Source organism: Kogia breviceps, chromosome 11 (genome assembly GCF_026419965.1).
Source record: "Kogia breviceps isolate mKogBre1 chromosome 11, mKogBre1 haplotype 1, whole genome shotgun sequence".
NCBI classification, from domain to species: domain Eukaryota; kingdom Metazoa; phylum Chordata; class Mammalia; order Artiodactyla; family Physeteridae; genus Kogia; species Kogia breviceps.
The window spans coordinates 103231284-103255835 of NC_081320.1; the positions used below are offsets into that span (position 1 = coordinate 103231284).

General features: G+C 46.5%; 2 protein-coding genes across 5 annotated transcripts in view; one reads left to right on the top strand and one right to left on the bottom strand.

Annotated features, from left to right (window-relative positions):
- Window positions 1-642: 642 nt before the first annotated feature.
- ACP1 (acid phosphatase 1) lies at window positions 643-14715 on the bottom strand. 4 transcript variants are annotated; one of them, XR_010835671.1, is made up of 6 exons: window positions 14553-14693; window positions 9912-9985; window positions 9549-9823; window positions 3188-3249; window positions 1082-1187; window positions 643-922 (listed from the first exon to the last, which is right to left on the bottom strand). XR_010835671.1 is itself a non-coding variant. In XM_059078918.2 (6 exons), exons 1-6 carry the CDS (start codon window positions 14593-14595, stop codon window positions 845-847), a joined length of 477 nt encoding a protein of 158 aa, XP_058934901.2. In that variant the 5' UTR covers window positions 14596-14715; the 3' UTR covers window positions 643-844. The 4 variants fall into 4 exon arrangements, 3 of the variants coding, with proteins under 3 accessions (XP_058934901.2, XP_058934900.2, XP_066864376.1); XM_059078918.2 differs by having other exon boundaries at window positions 9549-9662; window positions 14553-14715; XM_059078917.2 differs by having other exon boundaries at window positions 9710-9823; window positions 14553-14705.
- Window positions 14716-14818: 103 nt separating this feature from the next.
- Window positions 14819-24552, top strand: part of SH3YL1 (SH3 and SYLF domain containing 1) — a 46075-nt gene continuing 36341 nt past the window's right edge. Inside the window, exons 1-2 of the mRNA XM_059078910.2 lie at window positions 14819-15030; window positions 15354-15478. Coding sequence (XP_058934893.1) covers window position 15478 — 1 coding nt within the window. The 5' untranslated portion in view covers window positions 14819-15030; window positions 15354-15477. The remainder of the gene's footprint in view (window positions 15031-15353; window positions 15479-24552) is intronic.

Below are 24552 nucleotides of genomic sequence, written 5' to 3' on the forward strand. Positions count from 1 at the left end.
TTGCCTATACGCTAAGCACTGATAAAAGAATACTTAACATATCAATACTGAAGCATATTCCAACATGAAAGGACTTTTCCCCACTTATTACTTTTTCCCCACCGAAGCTGATCCCTATTTGACATGCAGGTGAATCACATGCATGTAAAAGCAGACGTGGTCCCCAAACTGACCCTAAGGTCCACCAGCACACAGTGTCCTTCTTCCCGGACGTGAATCCACTTCCAGAGGCAAAGCGGTTCAGAGGGCAGCACACAAGCCGACTTCCTTATGAAATCAGCTAGACAGACCCAAACTAAGGAGTGAAGGTCTGAGGCCGAGTCACACAAATCTTCCTCCTCCCTGTCCTGCAAGTGCCCAGGTGTGCCCTGTGCATGTGTGTGAACGCTTCTCGCCGACATCACTGGACACCGGGCCCCGGCATCAAAAGGCAGTGCGGGGCAGGGGCCCCGTCCACACACAGGGAAGAGCTAGTGCCGATGCTTGGAAGTGCCGACGGGCTCAGATGCTGACGAGCCCTACGGTGGTGTTTTACTTCATTATGTGCTATTTTGCTGCTCTACTATTTTCTTTGTTCCACTATTTTTGTAACTGGGGCAAAGTGGGAGGTTCAACTAGTCTAAGAACACTTACCCCATAAACTGTCTGAATCAAAATTTTTTATTTATTCGTCCACCGAATGCAACAACTGATTTCCATCTACAATTATTTTTTAAGGTAGGAAACAGTGAGTCAACTGAAAAAAGGGCTGCGGCCTCGGCTAGGGAATGGTGACACTGTGACACCTGACCGAGAATGCGAGCCGGTGGGCACGAGGCCGGGCCGCGGCAGGCCTGGACCCGGGTCAGCGAACCTTCTCCAGGAAGGCTCTGCAGCACCGCACACACTGCTGGTAGACGGTCTCAAAGTCAGCGTCATTACCCTGAAAAGACAGGGAACAGGAAGAGTCACTAAGCCTGTGCAAGGAAAAGGCCCTTCGGGGGGCCCGCCTCCGACCCCCGACGCTCGGGCACACAGACAGGCTGGTCTTTACGTCATCCCTACCCGTGAACCGCAGGACGGAAGGGAGAGCCGTACTTACATAATAAGGGTCTTCAATGATGAGCTGTTTCTGTGGATCGTAGCTCCCAAGTAGTTCAATTTTTGCTCTGTAGTTTTTAACTTGATTTCTTTTCCTATTCAAATCTCTGTAAAATTGAAACATGAACTTAGTTTTCTGATCTATGGTTTCAAGTTAAACTGGGACATCTGCTAGGGTTTTATGAAGCATCCATATCAAAATCCAGCAAAAGTGACCTGATTTAAAGAGGACATCAGACACCCGGCAGCTCTGTGCGGCCCTCCGTGGGGCTGCGCTCACGGGGCTCTGCCTCTCAGGCAAGGGAGCTCGCAACAGCAGGGGATTTACACAAAACGTACAGCTTTGAGTCAGACAATAATTAGCATTCTCCTGACACGCTGACAGAACGGAAGGCAAAAAGCCATGAGGACCAAGCCCCAGAGGGGTGGGAGGTTCCACGCCAAGGTGTCCCGACGGTGGTCCGTGCGCCCACGCCGCAGCCTGTGGGGGGGGGCTCGGCTCCCATCTCTCTCCTCAGCTTTCTCACTGAGCTTCGTGTGGACTGTTCCCTGCATTTGGTTACCAGATCTCTATGGGGGACAACAGAGTCTAACGGGAAACCCGCGAGGCCTCAGAGCACGGACCCTCCCCAGGAAGCCACCGCGGCTGAAACGTGGAGGGCGGGTGGGAGCAGGGGTGGCTCGGGCCGCACCGCCGAGTGCCGACCACGTCTGGACATTTCATTAACAGACAGCCTGTGCCACACGGAGTTCTCTAGCAAGACACTGCTGATGACACTGCTGAGCTAGTCTGTAAGTGAGAAAAATGAGGACAAAACAAAACGAACACGTGCAAAACAAAAATAGAAAATCTATGTATTTTAACGCAGTCCGTGATTGATGGAAACCTAGGCGAGCCTGCTGCATCCGTACCTGTCCGCCCTACAACAGCGACTAAAGGGAAGAGCTTCTGTTAATCAAATACACGCCACATTTACGGGTTAGCGGGGCAGCAAGGCAGTGTGGTCCTGTGCTCACACCGAGGGCCCGTCTCTGTCCTCTCGGTGAGGGCAGACACCACAGGCCCCGCAGGCGGCCTGCTGAGGCATGTCACCCGGCCACACCTATCGTGTGACAGGCAGCACGGTGCCCGTCTTGCAACTGGCGCACGGTCTGCTCATACATTCCCTCGGGTCACTTAGCCCAAGTCTGCCTCTATATTTGTAAAATACATCCTATTCATTTACCTTTGCGTGGTCACATTGTATCATATTGTTTGTTAGGTTTAATTTTAATACATGAAGCCCATAATACATGTAAGCCCACCTCAGACTTCCCGAGGAGAGGCCCAGGAAAACGCTCTCATCATTGGTTACCAATGCCTGGCTGAAGAAATGCCACACCAAGTTCCTTGTTGCCCAGATCCATGTCCGCTGAGGTCAAAAGCACATGTGAGGCAATAGGGCCCGGTGGTGAGTGTGACCCATGCCTCACAGGGCCTAGGCTAAAATTCCAACGCACCCAGCCACTGAATCTGTGAACTTGGGCAAGTAACGTAACCTCTCTGTGCCTCGAATTCCTCTTTGATGAGACGGAGCAACAGTGCAAACCTCCAGAGGAAGCGCTTCGGCGTGCACAGCACGTGATACACACCATGCTTAGCCATTTTTATCTAATACCTTAATCTGACAGTTTTTGTTTTTTAAATTGATTAAGGCAATCAACAATTTAAATGAACTAAAAAGTCTTCTTTTTTGTTAGTCCTTTTTTGGGGGTTGGCGTGGGGCAGCTGTAAGGGGGAATAAGATGCGAAACACAATAAAACACCGCGCTGGCCGTGAATCATTAAAAAGCAATAACAAACTCATCCTCCTGCAAAACAAAGCATCACCTCATATATCAGAGTTTTCCTTACCAAAGGGTGTGTCTCAGTGTAAACAGACCTATGAGACTTCAATTCTAAATTATTCTCTGGATTTCTTACTATTCGCAATCAGTACTTCTACATGTTGTGACCATTACTATATATTACAAGTTTAAGGTGCTAGAAAAGTCATTTTGAACAACAAACTGCTTAGCCTATTACTGAACTGAGTTGAAGAGAAATACCCTTTAAAAACACAATTACCTCAGGTTGCTTTCATCCATACATAGTATATAATCAAAAGTGGTAAAGTCTTCTTTGGTAACCTAAAAGTAAATGAGAAGTGAAAATATAATGTTTACATTTAGACCAATCAAGCCTAGAGGATCCAAATCAGAACCTTAAAAAAAAAAAAAAAAAAAAAAGGCTATACCTGAATCTGCTACTCACTAATTAAGTTATAAATCAATTAAGGTACTTTAAAGTTAAAACAGTTAACCTGATTTCCTAAAATTGTATTGCAAATAAATTTTATTTTATACGGTTCACTAGAATAATCGTAAAATAGTATAATATGTGGATGCAAAGTTTATACTTCATCTTCGACTTCTTAGAAACAAAGTATAATTCAGTTAACTTATTAAAATGTCCCGCATGGGAGCCCTACTTTTCACCCTACAAGTGCCCATATCCTCAGCCCCAGTGACACAGATCAAGTGCAGCGCTGGCGGCCGGCCTCGTGGCGCGCGTCCCTCCTGCTCTCAGGAGTGAGTGCCAACACGCCTCACAGAAAACTGAAGCAGAGAGGAGGGCAGAGAGGAAGATGACATTTTAAGTAGAGTGGTCGGGCTCACTAGAAAGAAACACATGAGTAACTGAATCTCTGGATCTTCTCTATTCTCACTACTAAATATCCATAACTTGGACATGACACAGAAGAGGGTGCCACCCAGTATTTTTACTAATTCTAACCTAAACTTTGCACTGTTTTCTGACGTAATTCATAAACATAAGCTCACTAAAATATAAACAAAAAACTCTCTTATGATTTTTTACTAGTATAAATAATGACAGAATAAGAAAGGAACAACTATATTCAATTTTAATAACCTATAAGGGGAAAGAATCAGAAAAAGAATATATATATTATATATATATATACATATATACATAACTGAATCACTCTGCTGTACACCTGAAACTAACACAGCATTGTAAATTAACTATACTTCAATTTAAAAAATGGTAGGCAGGTAGGAAGGAAGGAAGGAAGGAAGGGAAACATGCCGTAATCAAGGATGGAAATAATTTCTAAGAATGCTTTCAATACTCATCTTCATCACTAAAAAAATCCTCTAAAATATAGTGGCACAATGAAACTACAAAGATTTTGAATACCTGGTTAAACAGAGTAGTGACACTCTACTATAATCAGTGCTGCAAAAGAACCATAAATACACTCACTATTCTGTTAAAAATAATAAATTTTGGCTCTTAGTATTCACGTGCATTAATTTTTAGCGTAGCACATTAATAAAGTACTGGGACCAAATTTTGCTAACATTTCCAAGGTACTAGCTTGTTTTAAAATCCATTAGAACAAATATTACAAGTTATTTCCCCAAATTCGTTGTCTGAGAAATGTCCTGAGATTAAATATTAAACATTGTTTTTAATTTTGGAATGACTGCAATTGCAGATCCTAAGAAAGGCTTAGTAACTGACAGCTACATGTAGCTACATGGTGTTTGGATGTTAAAATGACTGTGGAAGAAGAGGAACAGCTATAATTAACATCTTATAAAGAATGCATGGTAAAGGATTTCCGCTTGCAGCTATAAATGAAACAGCTTGTGGCAAAACAACCCTATTGCCAGAAAAAAAGTAGAAAACGCCCATCAAAACTAAACACTTCTGCACAATCATTAACATGCTCCCATGACAGCCAGGCTCAGAAAGGCCAAAATCCCAACCGCGCGCGCGCACAGGAACAGGTATGCAAATTGGCGGGCCCTCAGCTGCTACAGATAAGCCTGGCTGCCTGGGAGGGCTGACCGGCCACCAAGGGCAGCCGGCACCTTGCTCCGGCCCTCAAGAGGACTTGCTGACCCTGGGCCCTGGCTAGAGCTCAGAAGAGAGGTCTCAAACTTCCTGGAGGCAGCAATTGTTAACTCTTAAAGATGACTTAGGCCTTCCCTCTAAACAACTGGTTACTTAGGGTATATCTATTGTGCCAGTATTCACCAAAGCTATTAAAAGTGCCATTTTTATAACACTTATTATTCATTTAAAAATAATAAAAATTCATTACCTGTTATTATAACATTTTTATAAATGAAAAACAGCTCTACTTTCCACACTGAAACTTAGGGAGGAGAGTGGCACTGTTTTACATTTTTGCAAATCTCTTTAATGTCTGCTTACTCAAGGCAGCCGGTTCTCCTGTGCGCTTCTGCATTTGATCTGCTGAAATATGCAAACCAGCCTCACACAAGTACGCAGCTTAAAAGCAGTATTTTAACAGCCACCGTGTAACTGGATATTCTCTGATGCAACACCAAAGCCCACTAGCAGTGGTTTCGTACAGGTTATTTGCCATGCAGAATGTGAAAACATACGAGCAAACGTTCCCTACTCTGTCCAAGCTCACTGGTTATGGTTAGTCTGACCCTTTGAATGGATCCCTGACTCACACATTTTGACCTCACGGGCCTAGGGGTCCCTGGAACCCACTTTGGGGACTGTGCTTTAGACTCTCACAGGAGGGGCTGTTAGCAATGTCTGAGGACATCGTGATTGTCACGATGGGGGATGAAAGGGGTGCTCAGCATCACGTGGGTCAAACCATCCGGCCTCCCGGGTCTCGAGAAGCCTGGGCAGAAGGCCGCTGATGGAAGGCAGAAGCGCCAAAGGGCCAGTGGGCAGCCTCACCGGCGGGAGATGCTGGAGGCGAAGCTGGCACCCACACGTTTTCTCCTCAGAGCATCTACCAAGTTCCTAAACTACTCAGAGAAAGAAGCCAAGAGAACAAGTGGAGCGCCGCACGCTACTTCAGAAGCTGCCAAACAGGAGCAGCCCGTGTGCCGAGCACCTCCCCAGCAGGTGGGGCTCCTGGAAGTTCACCCGAGAGGGGCCTGTCCAGCACAGCCCGAGCCCCGCGATGCAGGTCCAGAAACCAGTCAGCTCCAAACCAATCCCTGCCCTACCAAAGCGGAGCCGTCTGGGGGCGAAGGTCCTTCACCCAAAGCTTCTACAGTGTTTATACAGCATGCTCGGCATTTAATCCAAACGAGCAAGTGTTCCAAGCAATACAACAGAGGAAATGAACAAAAAAGCAGACTCACAGATGACCCAGGTATTAGTTACTAGACTTTATTTAAAATAACTGCGATCAAAATTGTTCAAGAAGATATAGGGCAAGATGTAGAATTTCACCAGAGAGCTGGAATCAATTTAAAAGATCAAATAAAACTTAAAGAATTAAATAAAGTAACAGACACCAAATATTCAATAAATAGAGGCTTATGGACTGTTTGAAAACATAGAAGATTTGTACATCACAAAACAGGTCAGTAGAAAAATCTCAGACTGAAAAACAGAGTGAAAAGGATGGAGAAAGTAGAAAAAGCACAAGAAATTTACGTTCAAAATACATGTAGGTTGAATCTCAGAAGAATGAGGGGAAGAAAAATATACAAAGATAACAGCTCAGAATCTTCCAGCACTAATGAAAACCATCAAAACACAAATTCAGGAAGTGAATTTGACCACATAAAACTGCTGATAACTACACACCAAAGAAAAACTAAAGACAGCAAAAGAAAATGACAGCAACTGCAGGAAACAACAAAAAGACAATGGATTAGATGAATCCTTCCAAAAAGTTAAAGTAGAAATACCATCATTGTCTGACAAAAGTTTTTTAACAGAAGAGAAAAAAACATTAGCCAACTTGTTTTATGAGGCTGCTCGACCCTGACACAGTGTGTGATGCCAGATGTGTACCCACCCCTGACACAGTGTATGATGCGGGGTGTGTATCCAACAGAACTGCACACATACAAAAATATTCAGTGGAACATGGCCCCAAACTAGAAACAACCTGAGTGTTCATCAAGAGTAGAATTGATAAATAAACAGTAGCCTAACTGTAAAATGATACTGAGTCCACAAATGAAGATGACTGAAGCTTTGCTATGAGCAACAATACGGAGAATCTCACAGAGGAAAATGCTGACAGAAGTATACACGCTATAGGATTCCACTGCCGTGAAGTTAAAAAGGTAGACGGCGTTTTGAGTGCTGACCTCTGGAGTAGAGGCAGTAGAGCTGGTCGTGCCGTAAGATGCACTGAGCCCCCTGACATCTGTGTATGTGTCAAATAAAGTTTACTGAAAAGGGAAAGAATGTATGATAAAGTAAACATCCCCACAGAACTAACCGGATGTCAGAGTTCACATACTCCAGAGAAATGATTACACGCGCTAAAAAGAAGAAAGTACCCTAAATGTATTTTGCCTACAAAACCCAGGTTTAATAGAAATATGAGAATAGTTCTCATACAAATTGTGATACTCACTAAAGAGGAAATCTGTAAACATTAGAAAATGCTAAAAAATAACAAAGATCTGACGTGATACTGACATATCCTACTAGGACTTTCAAATTAAAAAAAAATCTTTGTTGAGAAAATTTTCTTAAAAGCAACAGGAAAAAGAAAATAGATCACGTGGAAGTACTACTTCTAAAACTGGTAATAATTTCATAAGCAGTAACTTTCTAGCTTTGTTTTTTTAAGGAATGTGTATTTAAAATATTTCATTTGTACCCACTTTTATTATAAACAGCATATGAAAAATAATCTGATCTTAAAAATAGAAAACATGGAAGTATGATTGCTCATAATTCTGAAGGTCTACTCAAAATAAATCTACATTATTTAAAAATCAGAAAGTAGACACTGACAAGGTATGCAAAACCCTGAAGAGATTAGAATGGAAAAATGATATAAAAAATGTTTAATCTCCAATGAAAATTCCACTTAAGAAAGGGTCCTTAAAATAGTTAAATAGTAAATTGTTAACATGCAGAGTCAACTGATGTAGCCATAAACTAGTTCACAGATCTCAGTTATCTAAGTCAAAAAATAATGTGTGTATTACTAACTTCTGAGACATTATTAACATAATAAAAGTGTTTCTATAGTAATTTTGTTTTGTGAATTTTCTGGCTCACACCTCAACAAACAAACCTGTAATTAAATCCAAGTTCTACCACTTTGCAGCTGCATAACCTTCAATAAGTCATTTATTTTCTCTCCAGAACTGTTTCTTGACCTGCAAAGTGTGTTTACCAACCACTCCTTTCCGTAACTGATAAAAATTGAGAACGACCAAAATTTAAAATACGATGTTATATGGCAAAGCAATCTGCAAAGTTTTACATAGAGACAAAATTTAGTGTAACAATGACTAAGGAATCTTTATCCAGTCTTACAAAAAGTTCTGATCCAAAAGCACTAATACTATAGTTCTCACACTGCCATCCATACTTACAAGCATGCAATATATTTGACAACTGATTTTCAAAATATTTGGCTTCTCACTTTGAAGGCCTCAAAAGCTCATCCGACACCAAGCCATGACCCTTCTTGGCCTATAGAGCCTACATTTTGTTAGGATGGATACAAAAGGAAGTTAGCAGATTTTAGCGAGGTTTTTAAAAAATCCAATTGAATCTCCACAAATAATCATATTGATAAAAATAGCAGTCCCTTTAGAACAACAACACGCTAGTCAGAAACGAAGTGTGTCTCTGTAGCAGCTGGTCCCCGTGGTTACGGAAGGTGCCAGCACCAGCACCCACAGCAGCTCCTAGACTGGGGGGGACTGGACAGGGCCGCCTACGGACCCCGACGTCTCGCCACAAATGCTGCCGTGAAAACCTCATCACCCCACCTCCCACGGTTCCACGGGAGTCTAGAACCCTGTAGCCCAATAACGTGTGCATCAGACCAAGTGGCTATTTAAATGAGTGACAATTTAAAATTCAGCCTCCATCACACTGGCCTTATCTCAAAAGTGCAAGAGCCACATGCACCTGGTGGCTTCCACCCTGAAGAGCAGATAAGGCACACCATCCTCCTCGCAGGACGTTCTGCTGGGCTGCATTCCAGAACCAAAACCCAGAAGTACTACTGCTGATGTGCAGGATATGCATCCATAATAATATCAGCATTACCCTGTATTTCTAAGGCACTTCACAATGTTTCTGTATTTATAAGAGAAATTTATTCTAGCAACAACCTAGTAATGGAAGCAGACTTAAGTCACTATGGCTTAAATGTTTAAAGACCTCGCAGATAGAAAGAAAAGGCGATGACAGCTCAGGTCTTCCAGCTCTTACGCAGGGCTCTCTCGACCATGCATTTTAATAAGTCAATTCCAAGACCATGCAAACCTTTCAGAACTGTGGAACGAGAATGGGTGTACTGTGGCTGCTTAGGCCGACCCTAAATAAACACACTCAAATAAACATACTCATTATACATAAGTCTGGTTAAGCCTCTCACAACCTCTCAGGTTACGGGATCAACGTATTAGAAATTAAACAAGGTCTCTTCTACCTGTCTTGCTTTATGGGCTGTGTTAATGCCATGATTTCTTAGGCAGCTCACAGCTCTTGGATCTGGCGACCGGCCCACGTTCCAGTCAGAAACAGCGCCACTGTCAATGACCCACTGCAACACAAAACACACAAGTGCACCTTCAAGGTCAAGTACAGTACCTGCCGGGCAACGTGACTCATGGGAATACCATGCTTCTTCATGCAAGCCTGCCCCCGATAATCAGGAGGGTTTCCTAGTTCATACGTGGACGTTGCTGCACTGTCTATCCTCCACTGCAGGAGAGAAAAAGAATTTTTTTCACAATTTTCTGCCCCCAAAGCCATTCAGGCTGGCCTCTTTAAGGTAGTGAACAGTACTTACAGTATCTGAAATGTTTTGATCAGTTACAAGTTTCCTGAAAACTGCTTCTGCGATGGGTGATCGACAGATGTTACCTTAAAATAAAAGGAGGGGGCAGAGAGTGAGCATCTGGTTTGAGGGAAGCAAGGAACTCTTCTCGGAGGCGACTGTCCTGCCAGCACGTGGCAGAACCTGGGAGAACAGCTGACCCAACCCCGCTCAATGGTTTCACACCGACCGTCCAAGTACTCAAAGTGCAAATGACAAAGACATCAGAAATCACAACAGTTACGACCCAAATCACCGTTTTTCACGTTGCTATCACTGACCCAGAAGCGAGTCGTGAAATCAACGAAGTGGGTCGCAACCGGTCTATTGTAAAATGAAATACAACAGAATAGAGTTTAAAATATGTATTTTCAAGTATACTGCAGATAATAAAGATGAATGTTGTTTCATAAAATACACAAGCAAATGTATTTAGGCCTAAGAGTAGTTCCACACAGACTTCTACCGCAGGACCTGTGCGGAGCCTGTGCGCAGCCTGTGCTGTGGACCCAGAAGTCAGCCAGCTGGGGGGTAGGGATGGTCCTCCAGGCTGTCCAGTCTGCCCAGAACTTACAGCAGCTGCAAGTTCACAGATCCCCAGAGCCACCCTCACTTCAAACCAGCTGAACCTTACAGGTTCAATATTTCTCCAGAAGAACTGCAGAATTCAGGAAAATGCTATACTTAGGATGATAGTTTTATTATCACAGAAAGATACAGAGCAGAACCGGCCAGAGTCAGAGAGCACAGCAAAGATTCTGGAGGAGTTCCAAACAGGAACCCTTCTGGTCCCTGGGGATGCGTCACATTCCCGTCACCCATGTGTGACAGTACTGAGTACTGCCAATCCAGGATGCCTCCCGGAGCCCCAGTGCCCAGGATTTATTGGGGTTTCATAAATAAGCCTAACTGATTGAATTACTGGCCTCTGGTTGAACTCAGGGTCCAGCCCCTTCCCCTCCCATGTGTGGCTCACAGCCTCCACCCCGAGTTACCTCCTCACCATAAGCTGTGTAGGGCCATCCCTGAATCACAAAACACCCCTATCATTCAGAGGAAATTCCAAGGAGTTTGAAGGTTACCTCCCAGCAGCCAGGACAGAGGCAAGACCTCCCATTAAATGGGGTCAAATTCCTTACTACACAGGGGAAGAAAGACAAAAGACAGAAAATCTTCCCTCAAAATATTTCTACCACGTGCTAAGCAATGTATTTATGGGAGATACGGAATTAGCTATAATAAAAACAAGAAAACAAATGCTGATAGACAAGCAATATACTACAGGAGCACGCGAAAAGATTCTAAAAAGCATAAAGAATAAGAAAGTTTCTTATGAGAAAAAAAGAAGGAACAATTACGGCTGGTCTTTAAAGGATGAAGAGTATTTAAATACCGGTTAATTGTAGGAAAAAAGTAATCTGACACCACTATGTTCTCTCTCATCTCCCACTGTGCTGGCCCGGACACAATTAACAGCACACATTCTTTAGACCTTTAAAACATTAAACACTTAATAATCTTGCCAAAATAAGGAGTTCGTTCTTTTCTGCTATTGCCTTTACCAACGGTATACATCTGACACTTCCCTGCACTGCGGTCTGAAAAAGTCCAAATAAACGCTTTGAAGGAGTAAAACTTTTATGTTTCAGAAATGTACTGTTGTTACTGTCCTGCATACAGGCTACCAAGTGAAATGGCAAACAGCGACCTCAAACACCCCCAGAACTCCACGTCTCACCCCCGCCACTGGCAAAGCTCTGGTCCAACACAAACTCTCTCTGAACTGTGGCTCTCCCTCCTGTGGCCCTCACCCCTTCTCAGTCCAATCTCAACACAACAGCTGAAGGCTTCTTTTTAAACTTCCCACCTCTGCTCAAAATCCTCCAATGGCTTAACTCGCTCAGTGAGCCCAAGTCCTCACACGGCCTCACCAGATCTGTCCACCACAGAAACTAAATGTGGGTCTGAAAACTAGGGCTAAGGACCCACCAGCTTTGTATATAGTTCTCAATGCTAAAAATATTTTTTTACATTTTTAAACAGTTGAAAAAAAACGCAGAAGTAGAACATCTTGAGAATATTACACAGAATTCAAGTCCCAGTGTCCATACACAGTTACAGCCAAGCATAATCATTTATGTATCGGCTAGGGCTGCTTTTGCACTACACCTGTGGTATGACCTACAAAGCACAAAATATTTGTTCTCTGGCTCTTTACATAAAGAGTTTGCAGACTCCTGCCCCAGAACACTCGCTGTGAGGAAGTAACTTCTCCCCTATGCTACGTACTACTCCCCTCTGTACGACTTACGTATCCACTGGGAACTGAGAAAACAGTCACATTATCTCTGAGTCCTCAGGTACAGAGGAGTGTCTGACTGAGAAGGTACTAGGTCACCAGGCCCAGAACTTCAGCTTCCCAGCCTTTTCTTTTTTTTCTTTTTTTTTTTTTTTTTTTTTTGTGGTATGTGGGCCTCTCACTGTTGTGGCCTTTCCTGTTGCGGAGCACAGGCTCCGGACGCGCAGGCTCAGCGGCCATGGCTCACGGGCCCAGCCGCTCCGCGGCATGTGGGATCTTCCCGGACCGGGGCACGAACCCGTGTCCCCTGCATCAGCAGGCGGATTCTCAACCACTGCGCCACCAGGGAAGCCCCCCAGCCTTTTCTTGAACATGGCCAGCACCCTCACTTCAAAATCTTTCACCTGCCTTCCTCTGGGTCCAGGGTGCTTTTCCAAAATACCCTACGCTTGCTTCCTCACCTCCTTGAAGTCTTTGCTCAAATGTCACCTTCTCGGTAAGGCCTCCCCTGAACAGCCTACTTACAGCTGCACTCCCCTTCCTCTCCCCCTTTCCTGCGTTACTGTCCTAACCAAATACTTGATTGTTGATGATGGAATGTGAGCTCTAGAGAGGCAGGGATTTTTGTCTGTTTTCCTCACCACTATATCCCTAGCACTCAGAACAGTGCCTGGTACCACGGCAGTTGCTCTAAAAAAAAAAGTACTGAAGATAAATACTTACAAGCAGACATCTCCCATTAAGAGCCACCATAGTGCATTATGTCAGCCTAATCAACAATACTAAGTGAAATCAATGAGGCAATGGAATCCTATTAGATGCCCAACCTGAACTGAACTGCCCTTTAAACAAATGTGTTGAAGCCATCAGTCAGCCTTCAGTGGAGAGCTTAAAAATCAAATGATGCCTGCTGTCAAAGTGAAACAAGGAGGTCTTTTACTTTTCCCCTCATAGAAATTCAATTCTGCAAATACCTAGTGTCCACCATATTTTGTCCTAAAGCTGGAAATACAAAGAAAAATAAGCCACAGTTATTGCCCTCAAGAGGGCTAAATCTAGCTATAATCTCAGGAGGCTATCAGGTAATTATAATGAAATTTGTGTGAGGAAAGGTGTTCCCATGACCTCTATAAAGGGCCATGGGAACAACTACCTCGACCCAGAGGATCTGGAAAAAGTAAAGAAGGGAATACTTGGGTCTGACTTTTTAGAAAGGCTTTCCAGGCAAAATGCCAAACGGGTTCCCAGAAAGCAGCACACGATGGGAGGCACACTGAGCATATGAGGTACTGGGGAACAGCGGGTCCAGAGGGTGTGTGGGTAGGAAACGGTAAAGGGGGTAAAGTGGGAAACGCTGACACACTTCTGTGTCTTCTTTAAGGGTGCACCTAAAGAGGAGTGGAAGGAAATGCAGGAAATGCAGACTCATCGGAAGGTTTTAAGCCACTGGGCTATTGACCATGTAGGCCTTCCTCTCTGGGGAATTAGGGCGATGGGGTGGAAGCACTGAGGTGCCCTATCAAAGGAAAAATCCTGAAAGCTAAAGGGAAAGTGAGCTCTATTTTAAGTAAGGGAGGCTAACTGTTGAAATCCTAAAAATGAAAATAATTCTGAGCTGGAAGTTACCTGAAAAATTAAAAATTTAAAAATACCTTCATTTTCATGTAGAGGAGTATTGGTACATGGGGCTGTTACATAGCGACCTAGGGAATCAGATCTCCCTGGTTTGGCTTTTACAATCAAAAAATCCTAAACCTTTGCACTTCCCCTGCCTTTAGGTCAGATCCATTTGGGAGCATGGGCCGAGGAAAGATGCCAGCAAACCAGTGTTGTCATGCGTTTCGGCGCATCAAGAGGCCCTTAAAGGACAGATCAGTCCAGTGGCCTCGAGTCTCCCTGATGAAGGGGAAAAAGGGAGTCTAGGCAAGTGCAATGCCAGGAACCTTGGCTTGGAGTACAGGTGCTGCAGGTGAGAAGGGAACCGGGCTTGGAGAAAGGACTGTACTGAAGCTAGAGATCCAGGCTTGCATAGAGGACTTCGGCAGGTGACAGGGGATCCGACTCGGAGACAGGACTGAACAGGGGACCCCGCTTGGAGAGAGAACCGGGCACGTCAAGGACACCCCGCCTGCAGAGCTGCCCAGGCAACGGCGCCGCGCTGACGGAGAGCGCGGCGCCCCACGCCACCCTCGGGTCTCGCCTCTCCGGCCTCCTCCGCATCACCGTTCCTGGTCCAGCGGCGCAGCCCAGAGCGCACGAAGCCCTCCCCAGCCCTCCAGGAAAGTCAAAGTGGGGCTAGATCGGCGCTGTCTCACCCAGACACACGAACAGCACTGACTTGGTCACCTTTTCGGCCATCTTCCCGCGCTCATAGAGGCGCCCACTAAACACGTCGGAACTTCGTTGGCGCGGCGCATGCGCACCGCGAGGGGCCCGCTCCGCGCGCCCGCGTAGCCCTGCCCCGGCCCCACCCGGAGCGAGAGTGCAGTCTCGCGCTTGCGCAGTCTGGCCCCAGAGCCGCCCGCGGGAGGCGGAGCCGAGAGCCACCCCGAGGGCGGGGGGTGGGGCGCGGGGAGGGGAGGGCAGGACCAAGAACCACCTGGAAGGGGAGGGGCCCAATGGGGGAGAGCTGGGGTCACGCGGCTCTGCGGAGTGACCACGTGAGGGCAGGAGAGGGCGGAGCCCCGAGCCCCGAGCCCCGGGGTTTTGGGGCCACAGACTGAAGCCAGAGAGACGGGGCCCGATGGGTCCCCGAGTGTCCTCGGAGAGTAGGGAGTCAGTCCTGGGATTCAGGTGAGCGCCCGTCACCTGGGCCGCGCGGCCGAAGGTGAGGCCCGCGATCAGGGGCTGGGCGGGGTCCGCACGGGCACCTCCTGGTACCCCGAGACCCCCGCCCCCAGCGCCCGGGTCGGAACCGCTGCGCAAGGTCCCCTTTGCGGCAGGACGGCCGCTGGGCTGCCCAGTTGTCGAAGCTGGGCTGCTTCAGCAGCCGCCCTGAGACCGGTGAGGGCGAGCGCACACCTCCCTTAGCTGCTGTTTTTGCCCTGCGAATATGTGTAAAGTAGGTGCTTTGCCCTGGAAAAGCGGGCGTTTACCTGCTCCCTCACCTGTCTCAGGTGTGCACCTCGCTAGACCGGTCCCTGCCCTGGGAGGCGGAGCCGAGCGGGGAGGGCCCCTCCTCTTCCTGGGTAGGTGTCGGCAGCTCCAGGGGCGCCGGAACGGACCAGGCTCGGGGTCGCAAGTGAGTACGGGTGTCGGTGACGCCGCTGAACCTCACCTGGAATCGGGACCGCCCCTTACGCTTTACAAAAGTTTTGCTGGGGAGTGTAAATCTTTGGTGAAAGAGGTAGAAACGATGTCTTTGGGATTTTTTTTTTTGCTGTTGCGCATCTATTAACACTCAGTTATCCCACAACTGTCAAAAGTTAAGAGGAACCAGCTCCCAGGACTCTCCACAAATGCGGTTGTGATTCAGGTTTAGCCCCAGTTGATTCAGTTCACAGAATGGCTCTTCTCGTTATTAATTTTAGCGATTATCATTCACTTCATTTGTAAATATCTAATATTTGAAAAGCCAAGTATTACTCACTATCTTTATTTCGTTCCCGTCTGTTTTAGTGGGGGACATTCTGGGCCTTTGTTGGACGGTTTGGGTTCAGCCTGCGGCTGGCTCGCGCAGCAGGAGTCAGAAGGCTGCCATTGTTCTCGGGCTCCCCAGGTGTAAGTGCCAGGCCCTCCGCACCTCACCTGGCCGAGCCTGTGATCAGCCACAGTTCCGGGGAACCTCTTGGGTCAGTGGCCGCCTCCCTGGTGCTGTGAGCGCTGGACCTTGGACCTCTTTCCTTTACTGTGGTGGTTTTTCCTTGTGTAATGAAATAGGAAACTGCTCTGAACAGGTGGATGACCATAAGGTAATGAGATTTACCCTCCTGGTTGGAAATGTGTCGTTTCCACTTCATCTCAGCAAATCGTTCTGTGTCACCACCGCTGCTGCTGAGGCTGAGTTGGAGAGAATGACACAGACAGGGGAACCCTGCCCACAGACAGTAGGAATCTGATGGCCCCAGAATGTCCTACCAAAGGGGAGGAGGTTTTCAGGTTTTCTTATGTATACGGAACGTGCGTGACCTGCATTTTTGTCCTCATGAGAGTTTTTATTGAGGTGTGGGAGATGCCCGAATTAATAATGTGTTAGTCAGAAACTCTGCACACACGCACCTCAGAGAAATAACAAGTCTCAGTGGTGCTGTTTAGTTCTTTGTGTGGCCTGCTGTTGGAATACCTGCGCAGTGACCAGCTGGAGGTTAAAATCAGTTGTTACTTCCATCCTGTTTATCATGCATAAACTAAGGAGAATTGGTTATCTGGTTTACAAATGTTCTATTTAAACAAAGTTTCTTTAAAATGAGTTGATACTATCCCTGATCTTGTGTAAGATTAAAAAAATACATTTAAAAGAAATCTGTGCTCCTCAGGAGTGACTTGATGCTTTTATTCCGTTTGGGAAATTTTCTCAGGGGCTTTCTCACGGCTTAGAAAGAAGGATATGGTGTTTGGAAAGAGAAAGCTGACAAGTCAAGGGGATGTGGCTGCCGTGTGGCCGAGTGACCGGTGGTCACAGACGCCTTTCTACACGTTGCCTTATGTGCAAGTGTGTCATGATAAGACATCATGCTGTGCAGTTTAAGACCTGAGCACACTGAAATTTTATTCTCTTGGGGGGGCTCCATTTTTCGCAGCCACTGACCAGACTAATGTGGCGTGTGTGTGATCCTGCTCTGAGCCCGGGCCTCGCTCCTCCGTCTGAGAGAAGGCAAAGCGGCATAAGTCAAGGGCCTCCTTGCGCCGGAGGCTGTGGTTCTCGTCACTCCGCACCATCTGTCCCCTGTCTGAATCCTGTGGTCAGGGGAGCAAGAAAAGGGGCACAGGCCACGGTGATGTTTGGGGCTCAGATCGTCAGTTTAGTTTGAAGTTTGGATTAGAAGGTTAACGACCTGACCAGAGAGACCAGTTTTGATTTCTAGAACGGACAGACTTTGTCTCCTTAAGACAAAGGAAGCAGTTAAACCCAGGCCACAGAGAGATAAGAATTAGTTTAACAAACAGTGGTGTCCACCTAGAGGGGTGGGATAGGGAGGGTGGGAGGGAGACATAAGAGGGAGGGGATATGGGGACACAGGTATACATACAGCTGATGCACTTTGTGATGCAGCAGAAACTAACACTCCATTGTAAAGCAATTATACTCCAATGAACACGTTTTAAAAAAAAAAAAGAAACAATGGCCATAGTTATCAGGTGGTAGTGTCCGAGTTGATAACGTCCTAATAAAGCTAAACTCAGTATTTCAAAGGCTTTCAAAAGATTACATAGATATATAAAGTTTCTTTTATTTTAGCTAAGGTTTATAGCCAAAATAAAAATTAATAAAAAATGTCCTATAGGTAGCCCTCTCATAATTGAGACTCCATTAAGGAAAATAATATATTAGACGCTTGTTGACCAGAGGGAAAGTTTGGGAAGTTCTTGAAGTCTTAAAATGATGAGGTGTTGGGATGGGGCCTTTTCTCTCCCTGCTTTCATTCTAGACTGGAAACTAGTCAGTCTTCTCACCCCAGGTGGCAGTTTACTCCAAATAGTATTCTAATGTCACTGTGGCCCCCAGTCACCCCAGCCCTGAGTTTATTGCCCTATGACCAATATGGGAATTATTTCTACATCTTAAGCTCATTTCAAGCTTTTGAGGTTTCCAACGTAAAAATTCTCTCCTCAGTATTAAAAAAAAAAAAAAAAAATCCTCTTAATTAAAAAAAAAAAAGTCTTAGTATGGAAATTTTCAAATATTTCAGTTACTTTTTAAAGAAAACTTTACATCTGTTTTCTTGGCTTGAGGTTTGGCGTCCATCCTTCTCTTAGGAGGAAACTCAAATATTTATAGATGATCTGCTTTGCCTTGGAATTCAAGAGACGTGAGAGTTTTATGAACATTGAGATGCAAACCGTGACTTAACAATGACCTTATCTTCACAACTTCAGCAATCTAATGATATCAACGTTCTGGACAGACCATGTCCTTCTGCCTAACGGTACAGCAGAGGAAAAGTGGATGAGCCATGACTTGATGCTGAGGACAGGAATTGAGGCTCGTCTCTAAATCGTTGTTACTATTTGTTGGCTCTGACAGAAAAATTCACCATGATACAACTGTGACCTGGCAAGATCCTCTTATTAGAAGTGTAATAGGATCTGTACTATTCAAACAAATTAGCCAGGTTTTTCTGGAATTCAGCTGAACGTGAAGGTGTCCTCACCATGACCAGCCTTGTGACAGCCAGCTCGCAGTGACACAGGGCTGTGTCTAGCACTCGGGCTTAGTGATTGAGCTTTGTGGTCTGCAGGCATCCGGGGCTGCATGTGAATTCCCCAGTCCAGTAGCTTTCCTTCCCATGTTTATAAAACAGGCTCTGACCTTCCCTACACAGGATGTTTGCAACAGCAACTCTCAGCTGTGGAATTTGCTTATTTAACTGGTTTAATTCTGCTTGGTTGATGGAGTTCAAAGTAGAGTCCTTTGGGGGTAAGGTTTATGTATCATTTACTAAGGTTTAGTTGCACGTGCCAGAAAATCTGATCCAAATTGGCTTTAGCAGAAAAGGATTTTACTGGTCCATGTGACTGAAGAGTCCAGAGCTGCTTGTGGCACCAGCTGTGGCCCAGCCCTGGGCTCAAGCGGTGCCAGCAGAGCCCAGGTTCTCTCTCCAACTCTAGTCGAGCGCTCCTGTGCACGGGTTTGCTCTCAGGCTCTCCCCAGTGGTGACAAAACCTTGCAGCAAGTCCAAACAGAAGCGCCTGTGAAAGAGGCAGTGCCGGCAGCTCCCGCACAAGCCCTTGGTCAGATGCCGATGCGGATCAGCCTTGGTTCCAGAGCTCTGCTGTGGCACAGGGAGGACACTCGGTCTACTTCTGCAAATGGGTCCCCTTCAGGTGCGGCATCAGTGGAAACAGACACACTGTGCTGGGTCCAAAACCAGAGGCCTAGATGTTCAGTAGGAAAAGGAGCCAGTTTCCACTGAAGTTTATTAATTCAAGTCAATGAGATGTACTGAGCATCTGGATATACGAAGAGGGCTCTGCATGGGCACAAAGCTTTGTAAAAAGCACTGCTTCTGGCCTGCAAGGATTGCAGCTGAGTGGTGGACAGCTGTGTGGGTGTGAGTCTCAATCACAAACTCGAGTGCCGGAAATGTAAACATTCTGTTGAGTCCTGGTTCGCAGTCACGTCTCGGAGTGGGTGTTCAGGCGTGTGTGCCATCTCTGCCCACTCAGATTTGCTTCTGGGTCTTCAGTTATCATTAGCTGTGAAGCTGGCCGCTGCTGCGCCCACAGGGTCCTGACTGCCAGCTCTGAGGGAACAACAGCAGAGCTTCCTGCAGGCAGAGAGCTGTCTCTCCCATGCCTTCTGGGCCGAAGGGGTCTTAGTGGGGTGCGTGCCCCTCGGCATTGGGGCTGCTTGAGGCTCTTTAGACCAGTGAGCTTGCTGGGCTCCTCACACTCAGATCTCCTTAGTGTGTGGTTTGGTTTGGTTTTGTCCTCCGTTTCCTGTGACAACCTAGAAAGGACTGTTTTAAGGTACATGCCGTCAGCTTGTACCACGCTTCTCTCTCACCCTCCTCTCTCTCAAGATCTAGGAAGTGTCACAGTCTGAGAGCCAGGGAACCGTTGCTCTTGTTCAGCACACATTCTTCTGAACCCATTATTTTTGCGTACTCGGGCCTCTCACCGCTGTGGCCTCTCTCGTTGCGGAGCACGGTCTCCGGACGCGCAGGCCCAGCGGCCACGGCTCACGGGCCCAGCCGCTCCGCGGCACATGGGATCCTCCCGGACCGGGGCCCGAACCCGCGTCCCTTGCATCGGCAGGCGGACTCTCAACCACTGCGCCACCAGGGAAGCCCCTCACAGGGTTTTGATCTTTAATTCCTAAGAGCAACAAATGCTTTATTCATTTAACAAATATTTATTGGGCACTTACTATATGTTATTATGGTGTGTGTTGGAAATATTACAGTTAATAAAATAGTCAATGTGCTTAACCTCATGGCACGTAACATTCTAGAGAGGGAGATTAGGTTAGAACGATTAGATCAGATAGATAGACAGACAGACAGGGTAGATAAAAGCCATGGGGTAGACTAAATAAGGTGGAAAAACTTTGAGGCTTGTTTTCAGTGAGCTATTACTTAGGGCATTTCTTTGGAGAAATGACCACAGGTGCTCAAGACTGGAAACAGAGAAAGCACAGAGGAGGCTGCTGAACAAGGCGCCACAGGAACGGATATTCCTTGGGCCAGACTGGTGGCAGGGCAGCGGGTGCGAGGTCTGTGCTCCAGCAGGGTGTGCTGGTGGGTTAGCACTGGGAATGAGAGAGGTATGGAAGGCACAGTTGGCCCCGGTTTGGAGTGTGAGCTCCCTGAGGGATGGAACCTACCTGGAGAGGAAACTCGGGGAGCGGGCTGGAGAGGAGGTTGGGGCGTCGCGGTTGAGTCTAAATGTGATTAATTTGAGATGCTTACTTGGGTACTTGATTTCAAGGTCCAAGCAGTAATTGGTACAGTGAGTCTGGCATTTAGGGAAAGGTTAAAGAATAGATCAGGCTTGGAGGATTATCAGATATAAATGGTGCTCAACGTCACAGGACCGGAGGTGTGAGTGTGAATAGGAAAGGTGGCGCCTTGGGGAAGCTGAGAGCACCCGGAAAGGGCTGGCCTCCACTTCTTCGCTCTTTCTTGGAGGCCGTCGACGGGAAACAAATGCACAATGTGAGAGCTGTGAGTTAAGTTTTATTGGGGACAAAATGAGGACTATAGCCCGGGAGACAGCCTCTCAGATAGTGCTGAGGAACTGCTCTGAAGAGACGGTGGGGGGGGAGGCCAGTATACACGTGATTTCGGTGAAGGGGGTACATGCGGTCGAACACACATTTTGGCGGGAGGTGGCCGCCGGTCACGAGAGCAGATGTCTCTATCAATGATGTTAGTGCTTTTCTAGCTACCAGAAGATGCGAGAAACTGGGCTCTTAAAATCTTTGCCTGAAAAGATCCAAGTATCTGAAGGCCTGTTCTGCCAGTTCTTTCCAGAGCACAGAGGGCCTCATTCCTGAACTCCACCCTGAGCTCCTTTCAGGGGTGTCAAAGGTCAGCCACGGCAGTGACCTAATCTTCGTAGAGCCAGATGGCAAGTGACAATTTTCAGTTGGCAAGACAGACAAAGGCAGTGCTAGCAACCTTGGCACCCCTGGGCCCCCCGCAAGTCATGGGGGCAGGTGCTCCCCTGGCTCCTCGGGTGATCTGTTGCTGTGCGGCCCAGGTGGCAAAGCTCTGCTCAGCTGCCTCGGGAAGGGATGGCTCCGGGGTGGGGGAGCCGTGCCAAATCTCAGGCCTGGTCTAAGATTTAAGTTACTCATGGTTTCAAGTAGAAGCGGTGTTTAAAGTTGATTTTGAAGAATGAGTGGAATTTTAAGAGGTCAGAGGTTGGCACTGTTTTTCCTCTAGGGCCAGACAGCCCGTATATCAGGCTTTGGGGGCCAAGAGGAAAACTGAGGCTGTGTGTTGACACTTACACAACAAGAGAGAAAACAATCTTGCACAAATTTTTACTGATAAAAACTGAATTATAATAATAATTGAGAACTTTTTTGTAATCCAAGTCTGCTGATGGGTAGAATGTGATTCTCTTTATGGGAGAAGGTTTTCTCCTTGAGTTCACTATTTAGCGCCCCTCATCGCGATAGATCACAAATGTTCAGCTGTCAATGCTGATCTGTGATGGGATTTTACCTGTTTCATCTTTGAAAGTGTGTTCTCACACAAAAGATTCTTCTTTTGATGCAGTTTTTTCAACCCGCCGTCCCGTGGGAGAACAGGGAGTGGCTGGGTGTGCCGGGTCCTCGGGGCAAGGGGCTGACGCCAGCTCCCGGGGGAGCCGTGAGAGGCCATCTGGCCGGCCCGTTTGTCCAGAGGCCCGGGAAAGCCCTCTCAGAGCCCTTTCCACAGCCCCCCCGCACTCGGAGACCAGAGGCCCCGCTGCTCTGAGGCCTCCTGCCCTTCCCGCACCCAGGGGGAGCCCAGCCTGGTGGAGCGCAGCTGTCCGCCGTCCCGGGCTGAGCGACAGCTTCTCCGAGGAGGGCTGCATCTCCTTGCATTTCCCCCAGGACTGTCCCTCAGCCGAGGGAGGGCGCCACACAGAGTGAAGAACTCCCACGGTGAATATAGCCCTCTGTGACCCGCTCTGTGCGTATCCCACCTGCCGTCGAACTCTGCCTGCTACACCTGTTCCAGGTGAACAGGGAGGTTACGGCCCGAGGCATAACTCGGGCGCAATGAGGAAGGCACAGGAAGGGCCCCGTACCACGAAGTTTTCAGGCACGCGCTGATAGGAGCACTTGGTACAGCAAAGATCTATCTTTTTATCCGTTTTAACATTTAATAAAAAGGCAAGACTACTGCTTTGCTCTTTTAGAAGGAGCTGCAAGTAGTCTATTAGGAATGCTATGTAATCAAAGAGAAAGATATTAACATATGGTATGTTATATTTTATGTGTTTTTACCCCTTTTCCTACCTCCCCAAACTAATTAAGCGATTAGAATGTATATTAAATAAGTCTAGTCCTAAGTTAGAAGATACAAATTACAGATACTTCTCCATCTTTCTTCTGCAGCAAATACCATGGCGAGATGAGAAATAATTTTTAAACATAATAAGTAGGGTTATGTCAGCTGCAGCGACAAGCCCCCAAATCTCGATTTCTTAGCACAAGAAGAGTCGTGGTGGGCAGCTTCCCCCGTGTCCTGATCCAGGGGTCTCCATCCCCCCCACTGTGGCTGTACCCTGGAGACCCCTTCAGGCAGCCAGTGATAGGAAAGGGAGGGTGCAGAAAGCGCTCCTTCCCGCTATTTGGGCATAGAAGCGACACCCATGACTGCCTCTGGGCAGCCGCTCCCGGGGCCAGCGCTGTGCTGACGCTGGAAGCAGACGAGCGTGTGGGAAACTAGCTAACACGGCAGACCCCCTGCATGTGACTTGTTCATTCTATAAAGAGTGAGGTTACATCATCTTAGATCCCAACAAAAATTAAGAAAACAAAGGCCTCAGCTAGTCCTACACCAGGTATCAAAGCACGTGCGTTACCAATGGACAGTGCGCGTTAGTCGTTTTTCTCGTCGCGCTCCGGTTGCCTTGCTGACCGCCAGCTCGGTTCCTCCTGTGTAGCGATCCAGCGGAGAAGAGGCGGCTCCCGCTGAGTCTGTTGGCACCGGTTGTGGTTCTCAGAAGCTGTCAGGTGTGTCAATACCATATCGGAAACTTGGAAATGCCCCCCACCACGTACACTTTTTCTTGATCACTGTGGAATACCAAAAACAGTTGTATGTCATTAGCCTGCTGCTGGCATTAATCAAGTCACGACTAGCAGCTGCTTCCATAAAATGTACTTGAAAGGCCGAAATATCTACATAAATATGTTCACTTGGAATTCTTCTAGGTTGTATTTTTTCTAAGACCTTCTAAATCCAGACTGTATAACCAAAGTATTGATAATAGGAAAAGTTTAAAGACCGCTAGTAAATTGACATAGTTTTAAATGGATGTTTTAAGATTCCTCCCCTATTTAAAAATTATGTGCTTCTGAGAATTTTTCTGTGTTTCATATTCACCATCGCAAGTGAAAGTAGAGAACCAAGAGAATCAGCCTTTCAGTATCTCTGTACCATCGTCAGAATGGGACAGTGTGATTTTAAACAAATACGTGATCGATCAGATGAAGAGCAACTTTATGTTAGTTCCTAAAAATTCACATTTCAGAATTGTCAGTGGTATACAACTGCATATAATAACAACTGCATATTTAGTGTATAGCCACTCACCAGATCCCTGTCCTTTGAATTATGTGTGTGCGTGTGTGCGTGCACTTGCTCGCACGTGCGTGGGGGAGGGGAGGCTGTGTGTGCTCTCTTGTTTGTGTAAAACATAAGGGTACATTTTTCACTTTTCTACACCTCTTCATGCAAGACATGTTGTTGGCTGTGAGAGGTCAGATTTTAAACAAAAGACAACTTATGGAGTAATTATTCCTAATATACATATTTTTGTACAGCTGGAGTCATACGTTTCCACTAATATATTAAATATTTACTAGTACAGGATTCAATTTATGCTGAACAATCTTTGTTCTGTAATATTTCAGACATACAAAGGACTATTGAGAATAACAATTTTTACATCCGTGACTTACTATGCACAGCCTACAGGGAAAAAGTACAA